This window comes from Homalodisca vitripennis, unplaced genomic scaffold, assembly GCF_021130785.1.
Source record: "Homalodisca vitripennis isolate AUS2020 unplaced genomic scaffold, UT_GWSS_2.1 ScUCBcl_277;HRSCAF=1898, whole genome shotgun sequence".
In the NCBI taxonomy this organism is placed as follows: domain Eukaryota; kingdom Metazoa; phylum Arthropoda; class Insecta; order Hemiptera; family Cicadellidae; genus Homalodisca; species Homalodisca vitripennis.
Genome location: NW_025776423.1, coordinates 99,843 through 115,914, shown reverse-complemented (window position 1 = coordinate 115,914; position 16,072 = coordinate 99,843). Strand labels below are relative to the sequence as shown.

Sequence of the window (16,072 nt, the reverse complement as noted above, 5' to 3'; positions counted from 1 at the left end):
TGATTGTGAGCTAAGCAGTTTTAACTCTTCTTAGTGTTGAAGGAAATAAATACTACTACAAATAGTGTGCATGGAGTTGACCAACAAGGTGCTGCGTCTCCTGACTTAAGCATGTCACAACACTCTGGTATGATTTTTGTAATTTTACCTAGATTGTAATTATATGTTACATTAGTTATCCATCTAAGAAATACATCAGATTGCAGATCTTGAAATGTAGTGTTACCGATTTCTTGTACTCAAAAACTTCATTTGTGAAAGAATTAAATTTTAGTATTTTCTAATCACTCAGTCAAAAAGGGTATGTATTGAAAATTTGTTAAACTCTTAATGGTGGCTGAATGGAAATTAACAATAAAGGTAAACAACATTATTTTAATAAGAAAATTTTAATATCAAACCATACATTACATATAATGGTAGTTTTACGTATAAAATAAGGCACACTTAACAATAAAACATTTAAATACACCTAGACTAGAAGTGAAGGGTCAGGTCTCTGTAATGAAGGGATGTTGCAATGCGTCCTCGGCCGATATCCGAGTGTCAGGGTCGACGTCCAGGAGTCTGGCGAGCAGGTCGAACGCAGAGCGAGGGAAGTAGCTGGAGGACAGGTCGAGCCTACACTTGTCCTCACACAGGCAGCCGTGCTCGAGGGTGTTGGAGTGGTGGCAGTCCTGACACAACGGTTGGTCAGCCTTGGGTAGTTTGCCGCTAGTCTTGCGTTGTCTCAGGCTCTCGCACAAGATTCGCAAGTTCAGTGGCTTCCGCTTCTCACTGCAGACCACATTTCGACCTGAAACATCCATAACTCGTTAGTATAAGCTCACAAATTATTGACTCATTATTGAAATTTGTTTGTAGCATTTGTAGAGAGCAGTGGTGTAATTAGGACTTGGCTTTTTGGGCGAGAAATGTATCCGACAGAAGAATACACCAATGGACGGAGAAGGTTATGGATTGAAAGTGAGTAAAAGTAAATTTAATAGGCCTAATTCAAAACAAAATATTTAACTGCTGTATTTCAAACAAGTTGGATTGTTATTTTAAGAATATTTATATACAGGGTATTCAGTAAAAGTGTTCCAATACACTGGGATTATGTTCTACACATAAAAATGAGCAAAAATGTCCATATGAAGGTATGTCCTAAAACCTTTAAATAGGTTTTACCTTTTAAATACATCTTTTGAACCAGTTAAGATAAAGTTATGAAACTTGAGATTTGTATTAAACTTTGGTACATCTTTTTGAAAATAACATATTAACAAAATCCATCTCCCGGTTTCAAAATTGCGGACGTTAGTCGGTTGTGAGTTATTTTGATGGAATAATATAAACGTCCACCATTTTGAAACAGGTAAAAGGATTTTATCAATATTTTATTTTCAAATAGGTCTACCAAATGTTAATACAATTCTCAAGTTTTGTAACTTTATCTTAACTGATTCAAAAACTTTTTTAAAATTAAAAACACATACAGACGGATAGTGAGAAAACTAAAGGTTTTAGGACATACCTTTATACGAACATTTTTGCTTATTTTTATGTGTAGAACAAAATCCCAAAGTATTGGAACATTTTTACTGAACACCGGCTCTTGAAGAGGGTTCTTCCCCAATCATCTCCCTCCCATAGTTACACCACTGGTAAAGAGTAAGAATGAATATGTTTATAAAAATATTACAATGCAATCTGCCAAAATCTAATTATCACCATCAGTTAACACATTCATACAATAACATCTAACATTTCATAAAAGATGGTAGAAGCATAAAGGTAGTCTTAGATTATTAAAATAGTACATTCAAAAAATTAACAAAATACCATGAAAAACAGTAGTTTGATAAAAACAAGACAATGTTGGCTTGACATTCCTGTATACTTCAGCTATGTCTGAGATTTATAAAACCCTCTTTTGTTGGACTAACGAAATTTCCAATTTTTGCTACTTGAACTCGACAGTGACAAATGTTGTAGTGGGGAAGATGGGCAAATGACTTCTGCACCCACCGCAGTCCAGCAAAGTGTCTGGCCATCATGGCGTGAAATTGGAGGTTGAAATATATATATTTTATGAATATGATGTCATTTGATGTACACCTATGTACTTTTATGAAAGAAGTTGTTTTCAATTTAATTGAATTTCTGAATGTTGGCAGTTTCAAATACTACATCCGTACAGGTTAAAACAACAAAAGACGCTCACTACTTACCAATCTTTTTCGCTAGAGTGGTTATGGCTGTCTTCCCGAAGACAGTGATGATCTCACACAAGGCAGAGATGTCGTCAGGTGAACGGAAGAACGGATAACAGCCGCTCAGGATACACAGCATGATCACACCTGCAGACCACATGTCCACCGCTGCAACATCCACTTGTGTAAGTCACATGGGGAAAACATTAATTACTTGCACGATTAACTAATTACTTGTGTCTGAGAAAGTACGACTATTTCTAGAGAATTTGTTTTTAATCAGCTGCGAAAAAGGATAAATGAATGATAAAAGCACTCAAAAGATCACACTGTGCTAGAATTTGAAAAAAACCAATAAAATTACGATATTGAGAGTATTTTGGCCACATTTTAAGCAAAAGATTTTAAACAGAAACTGATCTGACTAAACTTTGCTCTACACAGTGGGGCTGAAATTTTTCCCAGATTGTAACTATTTTGATCATATTTAGACACATTGTAAATCGAAAAACTTGCATGACAGCTATGGCATCAACCACAACAACAAAAGGACTAAAAAATTAATAAAACCCTTAAAAAATATAGCAGAATTACTCACAATGTAACACACTTGTGCTTGGAACCTGCTATATTTCAACTGAAGCTCCATTTACAAAACATATTCAAAAACTATCCATATTGTGCTGCAGTTTACAGCAATGAGTGTTATATAGTGTACCATTGGTGGCGATACGCTTTACTACCTTGTACCACAAATGGTACAAAACACATTTTCAAACAATAAGTATGTGCCACAAGGACTTTTACTATACTACTTTTATATAATTCAATTTGATTAAATAATTGCCTCTCAGTTAATGATGGTTTTAAATAATAATTTAAATTATAAAATTAACCGATATTAATTTACATGATACTTTTTGTACATATTTGTGAATAAACCATTTTAAAACGCATTTCTGTAATATCTTAAGTATAAAAAATTATGCCTATAACTCCAGAGAGTTTATATATTGATAAGTTTATTTTTTTTTCATTAATGTTAAAAGTACAGATTCCACCGTACCGGTAAGTCGGCTGTAAAATACTCAAGTACATTGTGTTCTGACCTGTGGTTTGCAGTGGGTACTTGAGCAGGACTTCTGGAGGACGGAAGCCTGGAGTGCCTGCTCTCGGAGCGAACTGCGCCTTGCGAGTCAGACAGATGTTGCAGATCTGCGCCTTGCCCGTACAGTTGGAGGAATTTAGCTGTGCTCGTACAGCCCTAATGACTACCCCTTTCAAAAAACGAACGTTATCTGTGTGGCGGGTTTGCGTTTAACGTGCTAAGCCGCTGAGATTGAAGGCGCAAGAGTCTCTTAACGACTTTAAACTCACGATTTCGATTTGCCGACTATTACTTCACACATACGTTATTTTCAAAAACACGTTAAACAACAATATAACAACTGAAAAACAAGGATAAGTCCTATTATTGTTATTATTTGGTATTCTCTTATTATTCAATTTACAATCACTTCAATAATATTTTAATGCTTAGAATATAATTTTCTAATAACAAAATGTTTACTTACAATGATTGTTTTTTCATTGAGTGTTTCTTCAATTCCACTCAAGTTGTCCTCCTCTTCTGGGGTAACATGTACACTGGCACCTGTCCTGACGCGAGGAAAGCACCGGCACCTTCGGCCGCGGAAACGTCGTGCTGAGCTGTACCTGCCACATCCACAACTTTAGCAACAGAGAAGAGGAACAACATTCTTATGTAGGTTACTGAATATGATTACATCTTTAGATACTTGAGATGGTCTTGTATATTTTGCTTTTGAGTTATTATTAAATTATGCAGCGCATTAAAGATCTAATGATAAAAAATATTTTGAACATTATAAAATGTGCACAACTTACAGTTAATTCAATATATAAGTATAAATTCAATCAAGTTTTTCCTATCAGTCATTTAATTCATTCCCCTTTTCTATGAATGTTCATCTTTAATTTCTCTCTCCAAATTGAATTTTTTTTGTCAAAAAGACAGCAGTAATAACTGTCACATTCAAAACGATAACCCAGACACTAATGAAGTTCACGAATGCCGTACTTCCTTCTTCTTGGTGTTAGTTACATGTTTCTTTCATAATATACACATAAAAAACCCAGGTAGTCCAAAAATTTGAAGCTAAAAGTAACCAATATAAATGCCTCAAATGACTTAAACAACATGACATATCATTAAAACAAACAAAACGTTAAGCCATTCCATCTCTGTAACCCGTCCAAATACTACTCAGAATTTTTCTCTCCAAAATAATTGTTCACGAAGGTCATTGCCTGCTCATTTTACAAAAATCTTTGTCTCCGAGTGCAATCTTTTCATGAGAGAACAAAAAGAAGTCGCTTGGGGCTAGATCTGGTGAGTAAGGTGGGGATGGTCAAACAGTTCAAACCGTAATTCGCCAATTTTCGCCATGGTAACTGCTTAGGTGTGAGACAGGATTGTGTGTATTGAAGACCATTGTCTTGGTGAAACAGGATTTTTTTCCCCACAAATGTGGCAATTTCTGCCTTCAGCTTGTCAAGTAATGATGCATAAGTATGCTCCTGTAACGGTGTTTCCTTTTTGAAGATAATCGATTAAAATAACTTTCAAGCCAAAAAAACCGTTTTTCTTTTTTAGAGTCGGTTTCCTTTTTGCAGTTGACTGTATTTTTGTTTTGGGCGTATAATGGTGTATAAAAGTTTCATGTACAGCAATTAATCGACACCAAAACTGGGATTTAATTTGTCTTAATTGCATCAAAAGAGCGTTGGAAATGTTCATTCGTCACGTTTTTTATCTAACACTAGCAAACGCAGCATTCAACGCTTTCTCATGCCTAAGTGTTGATTTAATATGTGACTAACACATTCTTTTGACATGTATATAACCTCTGCCATCTCTCTCAATTTAATTTGACGGTTGTCTAGCACAATTTGGTGAACTTTGGTGATGTTTTCGTCAGTAGTTGCAGTGTTTGGATGTCTTGAACGTTTATCGTCTTCAAGCTCTTACAGCCACATTTAAATTCAGCAGCCCAAAATTTTATTGTAATAAATGATAGTTTAGAATCCCCATACACAGAATCCAACTCATCTTTGAATTGCAAAGGCGTATTGCCTTTCAAAAAGAAAATTTGATGACAACTCGATACTCAATTTATTCACTTCCACAAAAAAACTCAAATGAACTCACTCAAACAAGTTTTACATAAAAATTGTGTGTCCAAAATAGCTGATACTTTGTTGAGTAACTGTCAATAGATGAACAACGAAATTGAGTAGCTTTTATTTACGAGTGCTTCCATCTTCATGTTAAGGTCGGAAACACTTGTAAATTGTTTGAATTTCGCACAAGTATAGAAGATGTTACTAACAAATAACTATTTACTATTATTAACAAATAGTAAAGCAAGTTGCCGGGATTGCAATGATATGCCATCCTTTAATACATTTATGGGCATATTTTAACCAGTAAACATATTAAGATATACACTGCATAAAAGCATTTTTTATTTTTATTTTTTATTAATTTCTTTTTAACACGTAATTTTACAGAATCATGTACCCAAAAAGTCAACAAGACTTTTTGGTGAGGTCCATAATGAAACTTACAAAAAGCAAGATACAAAATTCCATTAAGTTTGAATTGTTTGCTTCGCTTAGTTTAGTTTATACTTTTAAAAAAGGTTTTATATTGCTCTTCGTGTGGTTGTGGTGTTTCTATAAATCCAGATTTTTAAACATTGGCATTGTATATTTAACATTATGGGGCTAATACATACATTATCCAGAGTATAAATAGATAGTAAATAATATAATTGGATAACAATAAATAAAATATCGCCCATCAACAAACAGCATTCTATAAATAGTTTAAATATAAGCAATATATCTCTGAACATATAACAACATCATAATCAAATAAATATGAAAGTTATGAGTATATAAAAAAGTTACCTGAGAGTTCTGGACACGCACAAAACTGGTTTGAGCATTGGTGGACTTTACTTTCTGCGGCATCAAGTTCTGGAAGGATTGCTTCTTGCCGTACACTTTCTCGGCAGTGTTATTTATCACATTTGAGGAGTTGGTTGTCAGAGGTCTCTTGATGGTATTTGTGGAGAGAACGTTGGAGTGCTGAGGTTGCTTGGCAAATCCACTCAGATCCTGTTTATTCCCGCCCACCTGATCCAGAGCGCACCGCTTTACCCTGGGGTTCTCTGCATTTTCCAGGTCCTGTACAAACAAATACAATCGATTAACATATCATACCTTCTTCAGCAATCTTATTCTAAACTCTCTTGTTCTCTACCAAATGCTCCAGCTACTATACTGCTATGATTCAAAATCTAGACTCATACAAATGAGACAAAAAGGAGCAAAATATTCAATTCCTTCTGACAGCCAGGCTGCACTGTAGGCACTTGATACCTGTTCGTTTGATTCGAAAGCAGTCTGGGAATGCAAGAATTCTCTGGTAGAACTGGCTAAGAAAAATAGAGTTACACTCGGTTGGGTGCCGGGCCACGTCATTCATGGAAATGAAAAAGCAGATACACTCGTCAAAAAGGGAGCGGAGTCGGGTTGCAGGATAGCTTTCTCCTACAGCCAAACTCTTGTAAAAGATTGGGAAAAGAGGACAAGATACTTTAATTGGAGTAGGGCCCAGAAATATGACAATAAAAAATGTTTATCTTTCCTTATGCTAGAGGGTGGGCATCTCTCCTAGATCAGAGTAAGGAGGATAATAAGATAATAGGAGAATATAAGAATAATAATAGGGATGCTGACAGGACATGGCCTCCTTAGAAAACACCTCATGAAGGTGGGCCTTAACGAGACTCATGAACGCAGACTCTGCGGAGAAGTGGAGGAATCAACGGGGCATATTTGGCTAAACTGCCATATTTAAAATTCGGAAAAGATTCCTGGGAGCATATCTCCTCAGCTCCAAGGACATCAGAGAACAGGAGCCCTCAAATCTGATCGGCTTCTTTTCTCAGATTCTGAGGATAGAAATATAAGTTACGGAGGCGCAAAGGTCCTTTTAGGACTAAGTTCGGAGACAATTGTCTCTTTCTCTCAGGAAAAAAAAATATTCAAAGTGATAAAAGAAACAAATAGTGTTAACTATGAAGACAGAGAGCAAATTATTTAATAGTTAACTACATGACGAATTCAAGGTATTTATATGAGAACAAATATGCTCAGAGTGAGTTTGAAATAAACACTAATTTACTGCGATAAAAAGTAACTTAAATTAACAGATCTTGTTGTATCATAATATTTAAATAAGCCAGAGGCAAATAAACATAAACTTTATTTACACATAACGTAGCTATACGAAAAGGAAAGCATTGCATTGGGAGGTGGAAAGGATTGCTTCAATTTTAATGTTGAGTTAAGCTCCAGTTCACCATACTAATAGTGCATCGCCTAGAATCTGATGCTGTCACAAAAATTTACTCCTGGAATCTGGAGTAATATCAGTCTGACGAGATCCTCCCAAAAATGAGACAATGAGAACATCTCTTCACCCAGATTACACCTTATTTTGTAATCTAGGTGTCTCTGATGTCAAAACAATGCAAAGAGTTCGATTTGAACTTCTTCATCCTTTGTCGTTTATATCTCTTCTGACTAACTGACTCCAGATTCCAGGAGTCAAGTCTGTGACAGCTGCACTAAGTAGAAGGAGAACTGGAGCTAAACTCAACATTAAAAGGAATTTATTATTGTACAATCAACCAAAGAGCATACTTGATACCTTCACTAAAGTTGCAATATTTACATTATTTTTCACTCAATTTATTTACATGATATGTCGTTAGTTTTATAATTAAATTAAAAAAAAATTCATCTCTTGGAATACTAGTACAACGCTTGTCTCCACTTTGAATCAAAGTTTTTATATGGCTGCCATCTTAAAATGGTTAAAATCGATATTACATTTTAATTGTTTGATGTATTATTAATTCAGAATAAGGTTATGAAACATCCTGTAATTACTTATGAAATGTATTATAACATTATATTATACCTTTAAGGAGTTTAAATTCTATTTTTAAATACTGGATAATACAAACTAATTTTGAGGGAAGAGAAAATTTGAAATCTCTTCTTCACAGTAATATACTTCTAGAACAAAATTTTGTTCTTCAAGCATGTCGTTCATGCAAGATAGGGTCTCCAACACTAGATCAGCACCTCAATGGTTAAGGAGAAAAATATATATACACAAATAGAAAGAATATCCCCCCCCCCACATAAATGTATAATTAATTGCTCTACATTTATTTACATGATGAGCCTTCTCTGTGATTGTATGATTAAACAGGGCCGGCAAAGACAAAAAAAGAAATAAAATAAAATAAAAAAAACTAAAAAACTGAAAAAACTTCCAAAAAAACCCAAAAATAAAAACCTTCCATTTTCTCAATTTGCAAACCACCATTAAGACTCAAAGCTTTTTATCTGATAAAATATATACCACTTAACTGTCTGTAATTTTATGTAAACAGTTTAAAACTTTCCAGTAGCCCAACAATAGTTACGAAAGGATTGTCAAAAATGTGTTTGTACTGTTTAACAATAGTTTACAAAATATACTTACGTCATCTTCTCTTTTCCTTTTCATAATCGGATTACGCAGAGAGTTTTCATTCTCATTGACCTTTTGTGCCAAGCCAAAGTCAACCAATAGGAATCTGAAAAATTATAAAGAATATTAAACCATCATTATATTATTGAAATATTGCTATACCATTGAACTCTTGTTTTAGATATATGCATTGAAATTCTACACACTGCAATCCCACTTACTGTATAATTTTCATGAGGAATATTTTAGCCTACATCTTTTCTATCGAAGTTCACAAATATTTCACCATAGCAAAAAAAAAAAAACTCCTAGTTCAATATTTTTGTACTGATATATTTCAATATATTTTGTAAGCTTATGGTTTATTTTTGGGATGTATAAATTGTAATCATACTCAACCATAACAGTAGCCTACTTTTTTTGTCTCAGACAATTTTGATGTGCTGTTCTCCCAAGAAAACTTAAATTATTGTTACTTTCCATAAGCACATTCCCTGCATGAATGAAACATTCCTTACATCCAACCTACAAGCCAACTGGATATACCCTGATTTAAGATTTATCAGACAAAGTATTATGATATTTATTACGTTCAAATTCGTATAATTTAATTTAAGCACATTTTACTGAAACTGGTCTTTTTAGCTATCCCTCCAAGATAACATAAAAAATAGAGGTCCTAATATAGATCCTTGTGGCACCCCTATTCAAAAACGTTTATACCGTGTCCCGTAACTCTCTGGCCAAAGATATATGGCCCACATTGAGGTTCTCAGTGAATAGCCAACAATGTGAAACTGAATAAACGGCAGTTATCAATGTGGGCCATGACTTGTCACAGTAAAACAGCTCTAAATCAGTTATTTATTATTCGATTTAAATAATTTTGGTGTCATTATATTTGTGATAAAATCCTCTAATAACTGATATTCTTGTAATTCTTGAGAAATATTTCTGGTTTTAAGATATTCAAAGTTTAAAACTTTTAATGGCCGCCGTTTTTAAAACACCAAAAATAATTTCATGATAGTTTTCAGTAACTGATCTTGTTATTGTAGACATTTAAGCCAAATTTTATTTATTATTCTTGAAGATATTCATATTTTATATAAAACATATAGACAGACAGATGGGGAACTATGCATCGGAGACCTATGTCCATATGGTGAAATATGTTTGTCTTGACCTGAGCAATAACATGGTCCAGCGAGTTACAAGGACACCCTGTATAGTCAATGATTTTGAAACATCTATTACAGAGCTAAGATTAAATGCTATGATTTTTTATAGTAATAAGTATTACTCAGAGTTAAACTTTACTTACTGCTTGGTATGCCGATTGTATAGAAAGTTGCTTGGTTTAATATCTCTGTGAATGATGTTAAATGAATGCACTCTTCTCAAGGCTAAGAGCAGGTTTCTCATGTAGAGTTTTGTCTCTTTCACTGTCATTTCTAGCACATAGTCCTGAAAACAAAGGGTCTTTTATAAGATTTAACTTACCACACAAAGGAAATTTCACTACGGAGGGTAAAATATAAATCTGAAAACAATCGTTATCATATTGTATAACGAGATACACTATACAAACTTGTTACTCTGGTAATGCAGACTTTACACTGTAAGAAAATATCTGTCAGAGAACTTTTCTGGGAGATTGAAATAAAGAAACTGTCTTGATAAAATTTTAAATCTAATAACTGGAAAACACATTTCTTAAAATGTTTTATCCCTCTTCCTTGTAAACTCTTCAAGACATGAACGCTTTATATACTATAGATTTTGTTTATAACTGTGTATGAAATGTTTTTCTTGGGTATATTCGGACGTGGTAATTTTACCATTTGAAACAACTTTGAAACATCACAAGACCAATACGTGTGGTGTGATGTTTCTGACGTATTCATTAAATTCAGAAGTTACACTTTTTAGAGATTTGATGTACTGGTAATGACGTTACCAAGCAGTTTGAACACAACTATACAAATCTGGTATGCCTGGATTGACTAGGCAGTGTTATTCAAGCCTTAGAGAGTGTGACAATTTATGAGTTACCTTATCAATATACAATTTATTTGATTGGATAATTAAATTTGGATAATAAACTGTAAGTACATCAATTTCTTTAGCTAATTTTAAAATGTAAATTTGAAAGCTGATTGGACAATTGTTGACAATTGTGAGTTTCATCCTATAAGAACCCTAGAAAAGTTTTAACACTCGAATTTTTGGTTGTAGAGTAATTTGAATCATAATAGACTTCACAACTTGTTGAATTTCAACTGCTTTCACAACTTTCGTACAAAGGAAACAAATAACACGTACTTCACAGGATTCTCATTTGACAGGGACATTCGAAATAAGTATTCGCACATGTAAAAACGATAAATTTGTGCTGTAATAGCATCTTTGACTTTCTAACAGATGAAGGTAGACAAGCACGCAAAACTGATCGCAGCGGCAGATTTCAAAACGGTACTTACTTAAAAGTATGCGCTTCATACATTACGCTCGTTACCACAGCCGAATGGATTTAGGAACGCTTTGATAACAGATTTATCCTCGCTCACCGTGATAGGACAAAACAGTCTTATTTTATGGACTGCACGTGTATTTCATTGCACAATAAAAAAGGGCATATAACAGTTCAAAGCATTTTTACTGTATGACCCACTTGATATGGTACATAAATATCTATCTATATATACTTATGTTATACAAACGCTATACTCACTGCAAATTTTTGGTGTTTCAGGTAAGGCATGACGAACACCACACAGTCGGCCTGTCTCATTGTCATGTCACATGACACAACATTGTCCTTGCCCCTGAAACCAGAACAATTATTACATCTTTGGTTATCCAACCCTCATTACAAACTTATTCATATAATACAATTCATTACAATCACATTAAACTCTGTTTCGAATAAACAAAAGCCGCATTTCTTGAATACTCAACATATTTTTACCTCATCTAAAGAACAAAAACAAACATTTAGCTCAGCTATTTTTTTATTTGTAAGATTTTAGATATGAGACAAACATGATAAATCTCACTCAATTTAAATTTAAATACTCTACAATAATTTCAAAGCACAGATAAGTTTTCTTGTACCCTATAAAGCGAGGGTCTGTTTTATTAACTTAGTAGTATTGAGATTGTTAAAATACAAATCGACCAAAGAGCAAAAAATATGTTATTTATAGTTTACCACATTTATTTAATTATGAAAATATTTACTTCAATAATACATTTATAACATATGAAGGCAAAATACATTTCATGAACCCTTTTGCATCGGGGTGCAACGTGGCGGGGTCTTCAAACCCCAATACATGAGCCAAGTCAGCGCATCCACGTAGCACTGCCTGATCCACTTCCTGTCTTCTAATAATTTCGGATCAGCTGAGCTGACTGACTTCTTTGGTATCATCCATCATTAACTCATTTTCTTTTAGGTCTACCCTCATCTTTCAAGGAAACGTTCTCCCAAAAATCTGACTCGTACTATTGATTCTTTACTTTACTTGACTTAATTTTCTCTGCTTTCCAAGCCAAGGTGGAACAGCATATACTGAGTGCTGTATGATCAAGGAAGCACTTGATCTCTAATATGCGAACTCTGGATACCTGACAACCTACAGTTTAAACATAGCCTTCCCCAGGGAGAGCAGGCCACTGCTTGGGGTGACTTTTAGTTCTCTGCTACTCGTGAGAACACTATGCTCTAGCAGCTCTGAAAATGTGATGAAAGTTCACGAAAAACAGTGGAATTAGTAATGGGTGTATCTAACCCTTGCTATCCCGAACAAACTAAAGAGGCTTGCTTCCCAGAAGAAGTCCTGGATCTCCTGATTCAGTATTACATTCACACTCATTAATAGTATTAATTATTTCTATCCTGTAAATAATTGAACTTTGCTTATAACCTGAAATAGGCTATCACATGTTTATTAACAACTAACAGCAACAAGTAAATGGTTCAATGAGTACAGGCACACCAATAATGAACAAAAATATTAACATTAACATAACTATTGACAGATAATTCTACATACCCAATCCGATTGAGGCAATCCAACTCATACTGCATTCTCTTCGGGTGGCTGGTGGGGATGAGGTGTTTTATTGCGAACTGGCGGTTACTAGTTACGCATTTCAGGGACGCCAGGTACACGTTACTGAAAGTCCCTTCTCCTATTTTCTCGTGAATGTGAAATATACTATCTAGATCTGGCAGTTTACTTAGGAGGGAATCTTTGGCCGATTTTCCACCTGCAAACATTTTATAATATCAATACACATAAACATGTTTGACTATTTGAGGACCAGGTGGCAATATATTGCCACTACGTTCTTTTATAATGCATAACGTTTTTACGTCACACAACTTTAAAATTAATGTACGTTTTAACACATTGAATAGTTGGTAATTTGATTAGCTTTCAGTTTGTTGACTATTTTGGGACTGTGAATTTAGTGTTATTTTTTTCTACTACAGGAAAATATTACACAAAATACCTAGAAACAGATGTTTTTTAATCAGAATGGTTTACTCAAAGTGCAGATAAGGTGGAGTGTGCATGACAAACATGTTCTGCAAGTAAACCTTTTTAAGACCATAATCGTAGCAACTTTTTAAATATTATACATATATTTTTAATTACTACATGCTTCTATAAGCCTCCCAATATGAGTATCTCTTGATTTTTTTTCAGGATTGTAGTTGTTGACATGCCTATGCATTTTCATATAAAATAAGAAGATATCCTTAACCTACTCATGGCATCGTTTCACGTTTTTACAACTTCAGAATAAAATTGTTGTTTATAATTGTAATGTTTTCCAGATTATATCCATTTTTTTAATTTCTTACATATGAACTATGAAGTATAAAATTTTATTTTAAAATATTAAATACAAATATTAATAAATTATTTTAAATTACTTACATTTTAACATAACTGAAATATTTATTTTATTTATAATATAAAAAGTTTATGTTACAATGAACATAGACTTATTGCTTGGTTTTGTGAAAATCTAATTAAGTTCTCACTGACATGAATATTTGTTCAAATTTTTGTTTTTAGCCTGATATTTTCAGGTTACCTGTCAAATAAATGGCAGTGAAAAAACCTTTCACAACACAAACAATATCTGTTCCTCAAAGGGTTAAAAACTAGACAAAAATTGCATTTAAGTGAGCCTGATAGAAAAATATTTGTTTTATTAATTACATCTAAATACGTAAAGTAAATTGTAAATACAAATACGACATGCTTTTAACGGTGCTGTCATGCCTTTAACTAACCTATGCCTTTAACTAACCTAGAGTTAAAAAAGGCATAAAAACATAATTACTGCAATTTAAATAATATGCCAAAATTCTTCATTTTTATCTAGCATATATAATGTATATTCTTATCATAAATGTTATAACTGATTAGATATTGCAACAAGAGTGTCAATTATATAAGTTTTTTTGGCAATAAATTGCATTAATGAACTATTTTAACAGCAACAAAAAAGTCCTTCCGGCTAAGTTGTGACAACTGAAATATAATTAATTTATTCTCATGGGATTTACATGCACCCTATATCTCGAAAACTGCTTGAGATACAAAAAAAATGTTTATAGCAAATAGTTAGGGAATTTTTTAAGCATTACAAAACAGTTTTAGTTTTTCTCTACGTTCATAAATATGAAGTTTTGAAATTTTTAAAAGTTAAACAGCCGCCATATTGTAACGAAATAGTGTAACAACTTGCCGATGAACTTAGATTTGTAAGATCAATTTTTGTACTGTTTTAACTCGTATGAGCTATTTTTGGGATAGTTATTGTCTCCGTAAGTCATGTTATATAGCATGTATAGCCATATACGAAAAGATTTTGAATTAGGAGTGGTTTTGGGCTCCACCCATTCAAATTTCTGTACAAGTTGTGCAGAAAGTTTCCTTAAGTGCTACCATTAAGGCAATGGTATGAAATAGGTGGATTTTGATATAGAATCTACCTAAAATATGTTATATTAATGCCACTTTATAGTAAATAGTTCATATATCAATAAATAATGTAGTCATTAAAATATAGTTGTTTATGAAAAATAATGTAACGACAAACATTAAAACTGCTTGGAACAGTGTTTTATGGGCATATAACCCAATTTGACCTAGTATGAATATACCATCTAGTAACCACTTACTTGAGGTTTTCGACGAATCTTTTTTCTTACAGATCTCATTACTATGTTCAGGAACATCATTCTTTGTACTTTGAGGTTGTTTGTGCATTAAAGATACACACGCTTTATCAACGATGGCCTTACAACATCCAAACATATTATTGTAATACAGCTTAAAACTACATAGACTTAGGCTATTATGTTCAAAATAAGGTGTTATGGATATAGGACTGAAATCCTTCCGGGTAATTAATTAATACATTATAATTTGGGAAGAACATTTCATAAAAGAGTTGTTAACAAGAGTAAAAATCTGAGCAATTAATGTGATGAAAAGCAAACTATTAAAATATATTACAAATCAGTTAGGACCAAAAATTCTTCGTTGATGAACTCCTGATAAGCAAAAATTACATTAGTGTTGAGCAAAATTACATTGAGCTTTTACATTCCACTTTATACTTGTAAAAATCTTAAACTCAGAAATGCTCCTCAGTCTGTAACGTATTTAATTAATTAAATACAATACAATTTGAACTAAGATAAACTGTAATTTTGCTGGATAATGAAATAATTTTAATTGTCACTTCGATATTATATATATTTTAGTTTAAAACCTTTTTAAGTATACAAGCTCTTAACAAATTTTTAACACTAAATAAATATAAAATCAAAGTGACATTTGAATAAATTGATTTAATTTTCAGCAATTTACATTAAATTGTATCTAAATTTAAAATAACGTTTATCGTAATTAATTAAACATACTATTCAAATATAAACGGTAAAAAATATGTGACTTATTTTATCATCCCAATCTAGCCAGAGATTAAAATGAGAGCAGAACACCTAAAGCAGGATTTCTTTACCAGGCCGCAGTCGAGCGATAAAAGAGTTCCTACATTTATAGTATAATGCAAAATGCTAGACTGTTACCATGCCGTTATTCCCAGGAGGAGCTAGGGTAAATTAATAAATTGGAAATTTCCGCCCAAGAGAGAGGTAGACTTATATTCTGTGCAAACCTACAGACGTTTGCTGATA

General features: G+C 33.1%; 1 protein-coding gene and 1 long non-coding RNA gene across 2 annotated transcripts; one reads left to right on the top strand and one right to left on the bottom strand.

Moving 5' to 3' along the window:
* Window positions 1–379: 379 nt before the first annotated feature.
* LOC124370556 (cell division cycle 7-related protein kinase-like) lies at window positions 380–15,169 on the bottom strand. The gene is made up of 10 exons (XM_046828844.1): window positions 15,050–15,169; window positions 12,900–13,116; window positions 11,573–11,666; window positions 10,163–10,305; window positions 8,851–8,944; window positions 6,195–6,473; window positions 3,841–3,914; window positions 3,308–3,426; window positions 2,217–2,366; window positions 380–796 (listed from the first exon to the last, which is right to left on the bottom strand). Exons 1-10 carry the CDS (start codon window positions 15,135–15,137, stop codon window positions 492–494), a joined length of 1,563 nt encoding a protein of 520 aa, XP_046684800.1. The 5' UTR covers window positions 15,138–15,169; the 3' UTR covers window positions 380–491.
* Window positions 792–3,430, top strand: LOC124370558. The gene is made up of 3 exons (XR_006923192.1): window positions 792–966; window positions 2,233–2,383; window positions 3,321–3,430. It is a non-coding gene; the product is annotated as an uncharacterized LOC124370558 (long non-coding RNA).
* Window positions 15,170–16,072: the final 903 nt, after the last annotated feature.

Coding starts and splice junctions, on each gene's coding strand:
- LOC124370556 (XM_046828844.1), bottom strand. CDS start 15,137: ATGCACAAACAACCTCAAAGTACAAAGAATGATGTTCCTGAACATAGT. Junction 10,306..11,572: donor TGAAACACCAAAAATTTGCA/GTGAGTATAGCG, acceptor CTTTGTTTTCAG/GACTATGTGCTAGAAATGAC. Junction 3,915..6,194: donor TGCGTGTCCAGAACTCTCAG/GTAACTTTTTTA, acceptor TGGATGTGGCAG/GTACAGCTCAGCACGACGTT.